This window comes from Felis catus, chromosome A2 (genome assembly GCF_018350175.1).
Source record: "Felis catus isolate Fca126 chromosome A2, F.catus_Fca126_mat1.0, whole genome shotgun sequence".
Lineage (NCBI taxonomy): Eukaryota > Metazoa > Chordata > Mammalia > Carnivora > Felidae > Felis > Felis catus.
The window spans coordinates 168,521,388-168,537,839 of NC_058369.1; the positions used below are offsets into that span (position 1 = coordinate 168,521,388).

At 49.2% G+C, this 16,452-nt stretch overlaps 1 protein-coding gene and 1 long non-coding RNA gene across 8 annotated transcripts in view; one reads left to right on the plus strand and one right to left on the minus strand.

Moving 5' to 3' along the window:
- The window catches only part of PTPRN2 (protein tyrosine phosphatase receptor type N2), an 801,801-nt gene that overhangs the window by 483,725 nt on the left and 301,624 nt on the right, over nt 1–16,452 (minus strand). For all 7 annotated transcript variants that reach the window (XM_023250823.2, XM_023250821.2, XM_045053088.1 and 4 more), the window contains 2 exons: nt 15,584–15,746; nt 1,251–1,611 (listed from right to left, as the gene is read on the minus strand). In XM_023250823.2, coding sequence (XP_023106591.2) covers nt 1,251–1,611; nt 15,584–15,746 — 524 coding nt within the window. The remainder of the gene's footprint in view (nt 1–1,250; nt 1,612–15,583; nt 15,747–16,452) is intronic.
- On the plus strand, nt 7,799–8,738 carry LOC109497732. Its single transcript, XR_002154148.3, has 2 exons — nt 7,799–8,048; nt 8,370–8,738. It is a non-coding gene; the product is annotated as an uncharacterized LOC109497732 (long non-coding RNA).

Consider the following 16,452-nt stretch of genomic DNA (forward strand, 5'->3'; position numbering starts at 1 on the left):
CCAGTAAAAGGAATTTCTCACAGCTGTGCAGGAGAAACACCCCCAGAGGAGAACATGCTGGAGAGAGGTGCCCCCCCCCCCAAGCAGCAGCCTCCTAGAGCAGTGCCAGACACGCCAGTGGGTATTTATGTGCAAACAATTCATAGGCCAGCGCAGTCTTCTTTCTCATACAGCTTTCTTTCCCAAGACAAGAAGGAGAAGAAAGGATGAGTAATGGCCACACACGCTGCCTGCCTGTAATTATAACTTTGTTTTCCTTCCACTTAGAAGGTGCCATAATGGCTTTGTGGACCGAGAGAGAGAGAGAACAAGCAAGCTACTTAGCTGAAAAGCAGCAATATGTAGAAAAGAAGGCTGTCAGAACAAATCCAATTAAGGCATCACTTATAGAAAATAGAATGCTAACATTAATGTGATTCTCGGTCAATTAAAAAAACCTGTTATCTGCTTGATTTTATTATTCGTATATCTTCAAAGAAGAAATCATATTTTATCAGAATCTCACTTTCTATTTTATGGTCTTTGAAAAAGGCTGCTAGAAGATAAATACAAGGGACCCCTCTGCACCTGACAGAGGCAGAGGAACCAGTAAGTACTGCATCCCTATGGGACGGCCACAGCGGGGCGTGACTCATGGAAGAGCCCTGAAGCTGCCGTGCTGAGGCTCAGTCACTTTGAAGGCCCCACGGCGCCTGCACTGCATCGTGAGGGGTATCCGTGTCAGACTGGGCTCTTCTGGGGACAGTCAAGCAACGACAAATATGTGAATGTGACCCCGAGTCTGACCATAAGGAGTGCTGAGGCATGACATATGCCGAATCCAAAAGCGTTCATGTTCAATTTTCCACAATGTTCTGTGGCCAGCATAATTTGGGGTCAGACTTGACCATTGTTCCTCAACGTGTTTCAGCATCTTCATCAATGATGAAAGAAGCTGACTCTGAGAGGGTGGGGGTCTAAACACTGTGGCCCCTTCCACTCCAGGAGGGCCCTTTTCTCCCTTCAGCACCACGGCTGGATTCTCTTGGCATGAATACGACCACCTTCTCTCCTCAGAGCACCAGAGGCACAGGAGGGAGGGTGCCCGAGGCCCGTTCTCTCGCTGCAGTGGCTGCAGCCATGACCTAGGGGGCAGCACTGATGCATCAGAAGCCATTCAAAGGATGTGTAGAGTGGAAAGGACTGGCCCTGTGCAGGGGCCAGAAAGACAAAAACAACAAAAACCCGGGGATTGGTGGAGGCTAACTTACCACCGCTCATGGCCTCGGGCAGTTTGGGGTCTCCTGGAGGCGAAGGCCACTTCCGGGGTTCCACCGGCGCCGAAAGGACCCTTGGTGTTTTCCACGGTGCATGCAGTGGGTTTCGTGGCCACGGGTCACCTTCCCCGTGGGGCGCCGGGGGCTTCCGAGCCGCATATGCACCCAGCGCAGCGATCAGTTTCTGCCTATTGACGTTGCCATCCACCTTGGGGCTGAGCTCGTCAGGCTGCAGCCTGCCAGGGGTCCGCAGCGGGCGGCCCCCAGGGTAGTCTGCCCCAGGGCCAGGAGCATAGGTCAGAGCAGATGTTTGCGCCATGAAGGTCAGCACGCTGTCAGCAAGGGGGTCCTCACCCTGCAGGAGCCGAAGATCAGAACAATAGCAGGTGAGTCTCCATGTCAGCCGGTCGAAAGGACATTTGACCTCAATTTTCTAACGTTTATTTGTTTTTGAGACAGAGAGAGACAAAGCATGAACGGGGGAGGGTCAGAGAGAGGGAGACACAGAATCGGAAACAGGCTCCAGGCTCTGAGCTGTCAGCACAGAGCCTGACACGGGGCTTGAACTCACGGACCGCGAGATCATGACCTGAGCCGAAGTCGGCCGCTTAACCGACTGAGCCACCCAGGCACCCCTGACCTCAATTTTCAAGGCACGAAACAGCACCGACATTTCTGAAATGCACACCCAAAGTTTCACTCCACTGATAGACCGAGTTCTATGGCCCATATTTGTATTGTTGTGGTTTTCTAATAGCAGCTTTATGGAGATATAATTCACATACCACAAAATACATCCTATTCAGTGTTTTAGTATGTCCAGAGTAGTGTGAACATCAACAGTGACTTTAATTCCAGAACGTTTTTTTACCACCCCGACAGGAACCTTGTGCTCATCCCCATTCCTCCTCCCCGAAGCCCTAGGCAACCACTAATCTACTTTCTGTCTCTATGGGCTGGTCTGTTTAAGACATTTCATATAAATGGAATCACACAACATGTGGCCTTTGTGTCTGGCTTCTTTCGCTTAGATGTTTTGAGGTGCATCCACACATCAGTGCCGCATGCCTTCCCACAGCCGGAAAACACTGTTTTAAAGATGCAGTACATTTTGTTTATGCATCAGCTGGTGGACATTTGGGTGGTTTCTCATTTTTGGCCATTATGAATAATACTGCTATGAACATTCATCTACAAGTTTTGGGGGGACATATGTTTCCAATTCTTTTGGGTTCATGCCTGGAAGTGAAATTGCTGGGTAGTATGGTAACTCCACACTTGACTTGCTGGGAGCTGCCCGAATGTTTTCTAACATGGCGGCACCGTTTTACATTCCCACCAGCAACGTGTGAGGAATCCGGTTTCCACAGCTCCTCGCCAACGCTTGTTATTGGCCACCTGTTTCCTTACAGCCATCTAGTGGGTGTGAAGTGGTAGCTCACTGGGTGTTGACTTGCATTTCCCTGATGGCTAATGATGTCATGGACTCCTTGTCTTCCTTGGAGAAACGTCTGCCCAATTCCATCACCTGAATTGGTGTTGACTGTTGCAAAAGTATCTCTCCATCCACGATTGAAGCACCTATATTGCCTGTCTTACCGTCTTTATTTCACGACAACTCCTTTCTTTACTGATTATTGGAATCACCTTTATAGCCTATTCCTTTAACAGCAATATTCTGAAACATCAAAGCTGCCAGGCTTTCTCTTAATAATTATATGTAACATCAAATCCGTGGCCTGACCGACATGGTCTTTCATTGAGCCTCCACCTGTAAGTCCCCCTTATTCATTGAGCCCATTTTCCCGGGAGGAAACAGACTGTTTTGCCACTAGACGCCTCAAGGCCCAGTTGTCCTCCCCTCTGGAGTAGCCACAAAAGTGTCAGAAATGTCAGTGTTCTACCTCTGTGGAACCATCAGAGTTTCATGGACAAACACGGAAATTTCCAACTTGGAGATTCTCAGAAAAGTTATGGCTGTCCTTGAGGCTTACTCCGAGCTCCCTCCATGGTGTGGAATGGGTCCACGAACCATAAAATTTTAAAATCTTGCCCATTCACATTTTCTAAGTGCACCTCGCTTGGGGCACAACATCAATGTTGAGTCAATAAGGGAGTAGACCTTCGGATCTAGTTAAGATGTGCAGCCATCACTGAATTTAAGACAAATGGTTCAGACTCCCCAGTCTGGCTATTTTCAAAAATATTTGGGTTCAGGCTTCCAGGATAGACTTTGGTGTAGCAAGTCAGAAGTCAGAAAACTAGGGTTGATAAGGGTTCTAAGTTGTTGTTCTCACATATGAACTTGGGCAAATCACTTGACCTTTGGAGACTCAATTTTCTGTCAAAGAAGGAGACTGGACATTATCTCTAAGATTGCTTTTATTTCTAAAATGATGTGATTTTAGCTGTCATCCAAATTGTTTAATGTTGTCCAAGTACTAGCTGAAACCAATTGCTTTTCCTTTAGAAAAGAGAAAGGAAGATTCATTAGAGAAAGGGAGAGAAAAATAAAATGCTACCACACAAATAGCCCCTCCAGCATTTTCCCATAAATTGGGTGTAAGTGTCAATCTTAAGCCCAGGCTGAACTCCTGTTCAGAAAGGCTGTCTCCGAACACCTGGTCAGGTCATAGTGCTGGGGGCTAGGGAAGGCATCCAAATGCCTCATTAATGTGCCCACAAGCCTCTCTCCTCTTTTTGCCATGAATGCAGCCTAACCGAGGACTTCTGCTCAAAGAGCCTCTAATTACGGTCGAACTGGAAAGCCCCTGGTAAAGGACAAACCAGGCTGAACACAGTGCACAGTGGATCACTCCTGAACGAAACCTGTGCAGTGGAATGGGATAAACAACCTACTTTGGGTCTGTTTATGCTGTGAACCAAATTAAGGTAAAGAGGGAAAAAGAATATTTCAGTAGGTAAACTGTAGAAGTCATAGAAAAGCATCAGTTTTTACAAATCATCCCAGGTCCTCTGTAAATGAGGGCCAGCAACGATGGTGTCCTCAGGGGAGCTCACTGTGGCCCAGGCGAGGGTGCCACCGAATAACCAGGAGTCCTGGGAAGTGGGAGATCATCAGGAAGTGTATTCTGGTGGCGGCTCCTTCTGTGTGGCTTCAAGTCTTGAAGGAGAGACTAGTAGGCGGGGCTGGATTCTGGGGCAAGGCTGCCTGGGTTTGGCTCACACCTCTGATCTCACAAACCTAGTGAGCTTTGCTTTGGCGAAGTATTTAATCTCCAAGTCATCCGTAAGACGGGGATGATAACACTCTGCTTGGCACAGCGTGTTAAGCTACTGCCACTAGTATCGTTAGGGTTATTATCTACTTTACCTCTTTGAAGCAGGAGGAAGTCCACAGATGAACTGAGCATAAGCCAACCCCCCGCCCGAAGAAGTTTTAAGCCTCAATTCAACAAATTTATGATGTCAGGTTCCCTAAAATAATGCTGAATAATTTTTAGGACTTCAGTCGCCCCAATCCGGAAATTAGCAGCCTAAAAGTATAACAATTTGCCACTGCCCAACACATGGTGTGGCCGGTTTTGGTACATTGGTTCTTGGTACACATGCTAGAGAAATCTAGTGTGGGAATCCCTGGTATGGTAAGTACACTGTGTACGAGGCATCTGAGAACTGCCACAGTTGATAAAATTTACCCCGAAATCCCATTCCTCCAGGCACATTCCTTAACCCACAGTGTGGCCACATGAGAAGTAGAGTCTGCTCACCCGCTCACCCACACCTGCTACACTGGATAAAACACAGGGAAAGAAGGCTCTTTGGGGAGACTGGCCTGATCCTGTCAGCACAGCTCTGTGGAACCTGCACAGCTTTGGACAACCTCCTTGCGCTTCACTTTTACTACCTTCAAAATTAGGAATATAGTTCCTTTTTTTCTTAAAGCAGGTAAAAGGATGAGAGTAAAAAGGTGAGTTAAAGTGCTCAGCACGTGGCTCAGAGGAGATGTCTGATAAATGGTAGGCGGTCGCATCACGTCTATCACCATGATCCCCACCGACATCATCATCACCATCAATATCGTCACCATGAGCATGATCACCTCCCTCACCACCGTCACCTTCATCACCGCCATCACCATCCTCACTGCCATCAGCACATCCCAAGCACCAGTGATGCGGTGTGCCAAGCTCTGGCCTACATTCTGTGGGGGAAGACTGTCTCAAACATGGACCTGTCTTCAAACAAATCGCAGACTGCAATGGGGGTTATGTCACAGACGTATGTAACTATAATTGAAAGCATATTATTAAAGAGGTTTAGTGATACCAATTTGGAAGGAAGAGGGGAAATCAGGGCTGCCACCTGGAGGCAGCTGACACACTTCCTAAGAGCCGCAGGCTGCACTGCACCCCTGTCTGCCAAACAATGAAACAGCCGTGGATGCTCCCTATACCCCCAGCCTCCCCAGGACCAGGGGACCAGAGCTAAAAGCCAGGCCTCCTTCCTCTCATGGAAGTCTGCCCACTCCAGCCCCAGACTGTAAAATTAGGAGTTCAGACTGCCAGGAAGGCCTCGGGGCCCTCGGAGCCCCACGTGCAAACAAACACTGAGTGGAGGAGACTCATGTCTGCACACTGGCCACTAATGCTTATCAGATATTCTCTTATGCCAAGGATCCAACACAAATTAGGAAACTCAAATTGGGTCATCTTTTGACCACAGAACAAACATTTTTTCCAGGTTGTCTCACAGCCTGAAGGCAGCATTGACAAGCACATTGATCAAGACATGCTTACTGCCGGTGACGAAACACACAGCAATGGGGCTGTCCACAGGCTTCCTGATGAGATGACCCCATAATGCCATCGGATGTGGCCAGATCTGGGAGCCTCGTAGGAAGCCTTCACCTGCAATTCATTAATGTAGAGATGGGATTACTTCTCTGTGCCTTCCTGTGCTCAGGCCATGGAGCATGATTCGGGGGAGTCATCAAGTCTCTTCCTCTCCCTCTATCTCTGTCTCTGTTTCTCTGTCTCTCTCTGTCTGTCTCTCTGTTTCTGTTTCTTTCTCTATCCCTCTCCACTCCTGTCTCTCCCTCTTTCTCTCCTTCCCTCCCCATCCCTCTCTCCCTCCTTTCTTCGCCCACTTCAGCCTCCCTCTCTCCCTCCGACACTCCCCCCTCCCTACCTCTCAACACAGAGAGAAGGATGTCCTGCCAAGGTGTTCAGACTCTAAGTGTCCAGCCTGCCCCGTGTGCAGGGAATAGGTTGGAGGTGTCATTCTTACTGATGGCATCGTTGCCAAGACAAAAGAAATGTTTGCCTTCAGGGAAGCTTAGGGACAGACACTGGTCTATCTTTCTTTGCAGCTGAGACGTAGTACTTTCAGTTAGAAAAACCAGTCTCCAAACACTTTTTACAGGGTTCACAAAAGCTACGTAGTTGAAGAGATGTTAAGTTCTAAACTCAGGATCGACGAATTATGCAGAAAGCTGACAGCAACATGAGGTGTGGGCTGTAAGTGATGGACATGTACAGTGATACTGTGCTATGCTAGCTTGGAATGGCTCTAGAGACGGCTGACGACATGAAGCCAGCGCCATCGCCTCGCCTCTCTATCCCCCCACATCGCCTCTTCTTTCTGTCATTTCTGCTGCACCTGCTGTCCTTCTGGTCTGCACCTTGTCCTACAGCCCCAGACTCAGCAAGTAACAGGCAAAAGGGATGGACTGAAGCAGAGACTTGTGATCCATTTTCTACCCCTGTTGGATAAGCACCAGGCATGAAATCAGAGGCCCACTCGCTAATATAACCACCAGGAGGACATCAGGATCACAATCACAAAACGGGTCCTGTTTTCTGAGTGCTGGTGCCAGGCTGTTCTTTGGCGTTATTTCTTTTTGATCCTCTCAAAAGCCTATGGTGTACACAAAACTACAGCATTTTTTGGATACGAAGCCAACAGAGTTCTGGCAAGTGAGAACCAAGGCTGGGACACAGCCCTGGGCGTCTGGCTTCAGGCTGCGCTATAGAAAGGAGTAGGCTCGCCCTGCAGTCCGTCTGCTGCTCCGCAGAGTTTGGGGGAGTAAACTCGGTGGGCTCGCATTTGGCATAAAAAATAAACATGAAAAGGCTGGGCAAGAATCTCAGGGTCCCGATTTCAGTTCTACTACAAGTAAGTGTTTAAAGGAGGCATTTCACTCCATCCTTCTCAGACTCGGTGTCCCTCTCCAAACTGAAGGTCTCAGGGAACTTCCCATCCTCATAAACGTGAGTCTACAGAAAGTACAATGCAGCCTGACATGACGAGGCTGTGGCTTTTTGTCCGTCTGTCCCATCAGCTCCAAAGAGTGCCGATGGAAGAGGTGAACGTCTCTCAAGAGTGCCTGAGTAGCTTCTCACACATGGTGACGTGAGATCAAAAACAGAAAGAAAAAGGAGAATGCCTTCTGCCCGTACAGAATGCGACACTAAAGAAAAACAACGCATAACGACTTCTCACAAAGCTTCTTTGTGGCTTCCTGTGTATGTCTACACAACCACCTCTCCTACCAGCAAGCCAGCTGTGCAAGGGCAAGGCCGGCTGCAGGATCTGGCACGGGGCTCAGCAGGATGGAAGGCAGAAACACGGACCCAGGAAATAAACAGGGCAGGGGTCTGGGAGGGGTTGTCGGTGCGTGATCACTCCCCGTGAGGTCACAGATTGATCTCCAGCCCTCGCGACCGTCACACCTCAGATGCTCCGCCTACTGGGTGAGCAGATGAACAAGCGAGTGACACACAGGCTGGTTTGCCCACGGAGCTCAGCCCCAAGCTGACTGGAGCCTCGGTAAGTGGAGAGGGCTGGGCCTACCAGGGAGTGGGGGGGGGGGGGTGGTACTCACAGTCACTATGATTAACCCCTTCCTGCATATCGGGCACAAACCCCAAGAACAGCTCTACCGTACGATCCCAGCTTCCCACCGAAGGCCAGGAGAAACAATAGCTTGGGAAGGCAACTTTTAGATCAAATGAGCATCACAGATGTGGTTCAGATACAATGTCGTGGCCACGGTCCTCACAGCTCAGCACCTTTGCACATGCTATTCCCAGTGGAACAGCTAAGAAGAGGGCAGGAGGGAACCTGAGTCACCAAATTCAGTTTCCTCAGGCGGCACCTCTTCAGAAATGGAGGAGAAGACGGGCTTGCTGGTGGACGCCTGGCTGCTTCCCAGTCCGGGGCTGTTAGGAAGCTGCTGCCGTGGGCAGCTGCATGCAAGTCTTCCTGTGAACACATCTTTCCTTTCTCTCGCTACGTCACAGACAGACGAATGTTCAATTGTAAAGAAACTGCCAAATGGTGGCTGTAACAGTGGTATCATAGTATTTTTTTGTTAATTTTGGCCCATCTAATGGACACAAAGTAGTAGTTCCTCAGCGTGTTATGCTGTGTTTCCCCCAAAGAATAATCATATTTGACACCTTTAATGCCCTCACTGGCCTTTGTATATCTTTTTTAATAAAGCGTTAAAAACTTTTACACATTTTGTGTTGGCTTGCTCATCTTTTTCTTTTCCATCTTTATTAAGGTGTGATTGACACACAATAAATAGTACACATTTATGCGGACACAACCATACACCTATGAAGCCATCTCCAGAGTTAAAGCAACGAACATAACTGTCACCCAAGAAGTGTGCTCATCCCCTAACAGTTCCTTCCAACTGCCCTCCACTCCCACGTCATCAGGCAACGACAGATTTCCTTCTGCAACTCATACACTAGTTCGTATTCTGTAAAATTTTGTATAAATAAAATTATAAAAGTATGTACTTTCAGTCAGCATAATTATTTGGAAAGTCACCCATGCTATGGCATGCATCAGTAATTCATTCATTTTTATTTCTGAGTAGCATTCCACTTTATAGATCAAACCCAGTTTGTTTATTCATTCACTCGTCGATAGGCATTTGCATTTTTCCAGTCGTTGGCAATTACTATTACAGCTGCTATGAATATTCACATACCGTCTCCGAAAGGACAAAGCTCTGATGTATCTTGGACACGAGTGGGATGGCTAAATCATGGAGCAGCATATGTTTAATTTCTTAAGAAACTGCAAATGCTTCCAAAGTAGCTACACTGTTTTACGTTCCCACCAGCGGAATAGGAGAGTTCCAGTCCCTCCACCCCACTGCCAACATATGGTGTGCTCAGTCTTTTAAATTTCAGTCATTCTGGTAGGCATGTGATGGCATCTCCTCATGGTTTTAATTTTTATTTCCCTGATAAACAATGATGTTGAACATTTTACAATGAGTTTATTTGCCACCCATTTATCTTCTTTGGTGAAGTGTCTTTTCAAATATTTTGCTCAATTCTTTATTTGCCTCCTCTCTTTCTTTTTAACAAGTTTTGAGAGTTCTTTATACATTGTAGAGAAAAGTATTTTCAGGTGTATTATTTGCAAATATTTTTTCCCAGCCTGTGACTTGTCTTTTCACTCACTTATCATTATCTTTTAAAGAAGAGAATTCCTAATTTTTATGAGGTCCAATTTATCAATTTTTTTCTTATGGATTGTACTTTGCTGTCATAGTTATACATCAGTATGGGGGACCTTAACACTTATGAGCCTTCTGATACACGATCATGGTATATATATATCTTCATTAATTTAGAGTTTCTTTACTCTCATCAATGTTTTTTTTTTTTAATTCTCAGTGTACAAATCCTTACACATATTCTTAGATTTCTCTCTAATTGCTTCACAATCTTGATGCTACTGTAAGTAACTTTTCAGAATTTTAATATCTAATTGTTTGTGGTTATATAGAGAAATATAATTGATTTTTGTACATTGACTTTGTATTCTATGGCATTACTATGCTCACTTACTAGTTTTAGTAGCTTTTTTGGTAGATTCCATCAAATTTTCTGCAAAGGTGGTCATGTAATCTGCATGCCTTTTATTTTTTTTCTTACTTTATTGCACTAGCTAAAACCCCCAGTACTGAAGAGGCAAGAGCAGACCTCCTTGTCTAATTCCAGATTTTAGGTAGAAAGCATTCAGTCCTTCCTCATTCAGTGTGATGTTAGTTGTAGATTTCTACCATGAATTGATGATGACTTTTGTCAAATGCTTTTTCTGCATCTTTTAAGACTATCATATAGTTTTCCTTTTTCTTGTCAATATGGTGAGTTACACTGACTAATTTCATATGTAAACAATCTCCTTATATCATCATGTATTATGCTTTTTCATATAATGTTGGATTTGCTTGCTAAAATTGATCTATAAGTTTTACTTCTATATTTCTGAGGAATAATGATCTAAAGCTTTCTTTTCCTTTATCTTTCTTTGTATGATTTTAATCCTTTGATATTTATTGACTTATTCTATGGTCCAGCACACGATCTATATCGGGAAATATTCTATGTATACTTGAAAATAATGTATATTCAGCAGTATTTAGATACTATCATTCTATCAATATCAATTAGGTTAAGTTGTTGATGGTATTGTTCAAATCTTCTATATCCTTAATGTTATTTTACCTATTTGTATAAGAAGTTACTGAGAGAGGAGAGTTAAAATCTCTAAAGATGATTGTAGACTTGCATAATTCTCTTTTTAGTATTCTTGCATTTTTGCTTTATGTATTTGAAATGCTGACATTAGGCTCATAGAAAAGATTTTATGTCATTTTAATGAATTGATCATTCGGTTGTTATAAAATGCTCTATCTCTGATAATGCTAATTGTCTTGAAGTGTACTGTGATTAATATTAACATCATCACAGCAGCTTTCTGATATTTAGAGTTTCCATTGTGCATATTTTCCATACTTTTACTTCCAACTTATGTATGTCTTTCTAATATCATGTGTTTTGGCTTTAGTAGAATATGGTTATCTGTTTTCTTTCTGTTTTTATTAATTTGAACATCTCTGGGGGTGCCTGAGTGGCTCATTTGGTTAAGTGTCTAACTTTTGGTTTCAGCTCAGGTCATGATCTCTCTGTGTCAGCACAGAGCTTGCTTGGGATTCTCTCCCTCTCTCTCTGCCCCTCCCCTGCTCATGTGCATGTGCACTCCCACTCTCTCTGTCTCTCTCAAAATAAATAAATGAGTTTTTTAAAAGGTTAAAAAAATTGAACATCTCTGCTTTTCATTTGGAGGGCTTAATCCATGCCTATGCTACAATTATCAGTATGGCTGGACTTAAGTTAACTTTCTTGATATTTGTTTGATAGCCCGCAAGGTGGCAAAAACATCTGCACAGCAGCTTTGAAAACATCTGATTATGTATTTCCTGTGCTTTATCCAGTGTCTGTTCATTAGAGAGAGGACACTGGACCCAAAAAATAACAAGTTCTAGGTTCTCGTGCAGTCTTTAATACGGAGAACCATCTATCTCAACATAGAAGAAAAAAGCCTAAGCCAAAAATGCCACCAAGTGCTCATGTTCTGAATCAGCTCATTACTGTTGTGCTGGAGTGGCCGCATGGCAGGGGGGCCGCAGGGTCCAGCACCCCACCCGGGACGCGTGTGAGGGAGAGGCCTGCCCGGAAGAACCACAGTGTGTGGCCATCTTGCTGGGGGCGGTTAAGGACTATGCGAGTCGTGCTCGGCAGACGGAGTCAGACGGATGGAGTGTGTGGGGATGCGAGCGCCAGACCCTCTCTCCTGAGATGGATGCCGGTCGTCCTGTGCCTCCGAGGGCCCCAGGGTAGAGTCACAGGCACTGACCCCACAGCCTCAGGGCTCTGGAAGGTCACACTCTCGTGCAGAATGGGGAGGCCCGTCCAGATGCTCAGGGTCAGAGTCGCCAGGTAAGTGAGCCAGGGCTGGACGGACTCTGCTGCGAATCCCGCTGACCAGCGTTTGGGGCTACAGACTCACCCCCACCCCAACCTCAGGCCCAATAGGACACTGGGCGGCTCTAGCAGAGTCACTCACCCACCTGGGGGTCACACCCCCAACCCCGGCTCTGCCACGGCTCCCCTGTCCCCAACACTGCCGGCATAGACCACGTGACAGTCTCAGAGTTCCTGATGTCACACTCTTAGGTTACCCCACAGCAGGTGCGGACAGCAAGGCAGTATGGCAGAGGACCCAGGCCGTCCATGCCCGTCCTCGTCCGAGGAGCAGCAACTTCTGTTCTAAACTGACGGTCGTCCCAGCGTGCGGCTGAGTGAGGAGACGGCCACGCAGGAGGGGAAACATGGTGCTGGGTTCAGGATGAGCACGAGGCCCCGCGGCACCGGCGGGCGGCTGACGAAGCTTCGCCAACACCCTGGGCTCCAGCTTGTGCGCTTCCTGCTCCGTTTCTGTCCCCGGCACAGAAGGCCGCAGACTGGTTAGGGACGGGAGCCGCTTCCCAGAGAAACGTCGGCAGGTTGCTTTCAAGCTTCTCCTGGGTCTCGGGAACGTGTAAGGACCGTCTTGCCCTTCCCGCCTCCACAACCATCTCTGGGTCCCACACCCAGGGACGCGACGCAACGTCTCCATTACGGAAGCCAAGGCTGAGCATGAGGCTTCATGTTCCTTTTGATAAAGACACATCGGGGGACAAAGGAGGAGGACAAACGAGTGATCTCACATTTGTGTGTATTCCAGTCTCCCATCCTCGGGACTGGGAGAAGCTGGTTTCCCCGGCACCGCGGAGTAAGTCAACAGGTGAGTCGCTCGGGCTCTGGGCGCTCTGCGGGGCTGGGCACCCAGAGCTCAGCTGCGGTCTCCTCGGGAGACAGGGCTCCAGCAAGAACCAGCAGGCGGTTTCCAGACCTACATTCACTGTGTTTCTGCAGACAGGTTAGGACTAACAATGGTAACTACTACTGACTCAGGCCTTTGCTGTGAGCTCTATGCGCCTTGTCTCGCTTCTCTTCACAGTGACTCTAGGACCGTTTTACGGCCCAACTTCACGGCCAAGGACCCTGAGGGTAGAGAGGCTGAGCACGGCCTGGTGGCCCCTGTGTCCCCGAGGCCACACGGCACTGGTGGGAACTGGTTCTGAACGCTCTCCAGAGTGCCCCCGGCCAACACCCAAGAAAAGGTCCTTGACAATTGTACCTCTCACTCCCCAGTATCCAGCTGAGCATCTGGCTCATAGAAAGTGCTCAGTCTTGGGCGCCTGGGTGGCGCAGTCGGTTAAGTATCCGACTTCAACCAGGTCACGATCTCGCGGTCCGTGAGTTCGAGCCCCGCGTCGGGCTCTGGGCTGATGGCTCAGAGCCTGGAGCCTGTTTCCGATTCTGTGTCTCCCTCTCTCTCTGCCCCTCCCCTGTTCATGCTCTGTCTCTCTCTGTCCCAAAAAAATAAATAAACGTTGAAAAAAAAAAATTAAAAAAAAAAAAAAAAAGAAAGTGCTCAGTCTCAATAAATGAATACAAAATCTTAAGTTCAACATCTAGAAAAAAGTGTTAAGTGGATCCGGCTCAGACGGGGTTACGGCCCACACTGAGAAGCCGGCCAAGGGTCCAGGCGGGAGTGGGACTGGCCGATTGCAGCGTGGGGGCCGCCCTGCGTTATCTTACTCTCTCCTGCTAGGGGCTCGTCTGTGAGGCCTGAATCCGCTATGGCAAATGCCACGAACTGGGCAAACACATTCCCACGATCCAGGACAGAAACGTGACTGTGCAGGAGCTCCCAGCAGCCTCTCAAAGTGGCCTGGGGGCTCTGGAACCCCATGGCCTCAGCAGGCACCCTGGCCGGTGCTAGGACTCCCCACAGGGCCTTGTATCCCAATGTGACTGTGAAACGAGGGCTGGACGGTGAAGGACCTCGAGGAGGGGCTGACACAAGTAACAGGACCCTAGAGAAGCCCGGACGACAGACGTCCTTTCTCTGGGGGCTCTGCCCGTAAGACGCAGAACTGAACCAACCTTGCACCTCAGCCCACACCTAACTTGACCTCACCTTGCGGGGCCACAGCACCAGTTCTGAGTGCCCGCTCAGAGTGCACTGCTGTCCTCAGGTGACTTGGGCCTCATCAGCAGTGTGCCCTCGAAAGGACCTTGCATGGGCGCTGCACACAGTCTCAGCCCAGGGCGGGCTTTAATCACTTCAGTGGCTTCTTGACAGGAAAATAATTGAAAAGGGGACACACGTTGCGTCCCCCATATTTTCTGGGGAAAATCTTCTCAGGAAACCCCAGCAGAGCCTCAGAGGAGAGGGACCTTCAGTCATGCGTCACTCATAGAAAGGAAAATATGTCAAATCCAAGTGGACATAACTAATGTTCAGCAAAAAAGTGTGCACATCACTGCCAAAACCCAACATGCCCACGATCACCCTGGACTTCAGCACTTTGCCCAAACCCCCTCCTCGGGATGCGTGAGGCCCCTGGTTCTGACTGTCCCTGCTCTCTCCAGGTGAGTCAAAATCTGGGAAGTCCAGTTTAACAAGTAGTCATTCTTTTCCATCTAAACAGCTGACATTTGTGATTCTGTTTCTTTAAAATGTCCTTTTGAGCATCTCAGAATGGCTTGAGGGCATGTAGTGTCGGTAGAAAATGAACTTCTACCCAAGAGCACGGCGCCTAGACCCTCCGCACCACACAGGATGCCCACCTAGGGCAGGCGAGCCCAGGATGCAGAGGCTTCCTGAGAGGCAGGCCTGGCAGTGTGACCCCAGCACAGTCCTGAGCTCAAGTGTCCCTTGGGTCCCCCTAACCCCAGCACAGTCCCGGGCTCACTCAGCAGGATGGGGGCCCCCCAGGGTCCCCCTGACCCCAGCACGGTCCTGGGCTCACTCACCAGGATGGGGCACCCCTGGGTCCCCCTGACCCCAGCACGGTCCCGGGCTCACTCACCAGGATGGGGGCACCCCTGGGTCCCCCTGACCCCAGCACAGTCCCGGGCTCACTCACCAGGACAGCAGGCTCCCTTGGGCCCCCCTGACCCCAGCACAGTCCCGGGCTCACTCACCAGGACAGCAGGCTCCCCTGGGCCCCCCTGGCCCCAGCCAAATTCAGGGTCCCGGTTCTGCTCCCTCACAACTGAGTGTCCACTGCTGCAAAGGCGGCAAAGGAGGAAACACCCTCTTTGCTGCCTGTAGGTGTCCTATCTGTATTTGATGGTGGCTTTCTAGAGCTCCCGAGCCTGCTCCAAGGAAGACGTCCTGAAGACCTTCACCCCTAAGGGACCTGGACTGCTGACTGGCTCCGTGTGGACGGTGGGTGGGCAGCCACTGCTGGAGTGTCGTGTGCACCTCTGAGCAGGGTCCAGGAGCATTCTCTGCACACGCCCTGACCGTCCCTGTACCACATACTAGTCCGGGACTCAGGAGAGAAACCAGGAAATGCCAAAGACTCACACTGGAGAAAAGGGCACGTGGCAGGTGAAAGACACCCCCCCGGACCACGGAGCTCCGAGGCTCACCTGGGCTGACGGCCTGTTGTGCTTTGTGCGGAGGCGCACGTTTGGAGCAACAGCCTGGGACAGGGCCTCCAGGTATGGCAGGTAGCGCTGGACAGCCCTGGCCAGACCACCGTCGTCCTCCAGACTGGACCTCCTGTCCTCATCCACACTCTGCTTCGAGGTTCTGAAACGCAAAAGAAAACTATGAGCCAGTCGCACATTTGTTTATGTCAATTAGCTGCCTGGCCCTCTGCTCCGCGTGACAGAAATGCACGCGGGACGGCCCTGGAGACTGAGCAAGGACACGGGTCTCAGGGCCAGAGGGTGAGGCCCGCCTCCTTGACGCACATTAGCCTTGGACTTGAATCTCTCAGGCGCCTCCCTGAGCCTGGTGTCCCGACGCATCTCCGAGCCACCGTGGGCACTTGATGAGGGGCCCCTGGAGAGGTCAACGCGGCCTCTCTGAGCACCGGGGGTGGGAGGTAAAGGCCAGCAGACAGAAAGCAGCCAGGACTTGCTGCAAGGCCGATCCTAGGAGCAGAGGGCAGGGCTATGCGGCGGGCCCGCAACACGAGAGGCTCACGTGGAAGGGGGTCTGAGGTTTGGGAAATGGAACAGGCTGGGGAGGAAGGAACACAGGCAGAGGAGGCAAAGGCAAAACCAAGAGCCGAGAACGGGTCTGAGGCCTGAGCCCCGGCTGCCGCGAGTGCAGGTCGAGGCAGCGGAACTGAGAGCTGACCTCGTTACAGACAGGGCAGGTGGGTGTCCCACAGGCGAAGGCTGCTCTCCCCCAGTGACATACAGTAGAAAGAGCCCTGAAATCAAGCCCTCCCTGGTCTCACCGCATCCCGACGCCTCAGCAAACACCCCACATACATGACTTTTCAGAT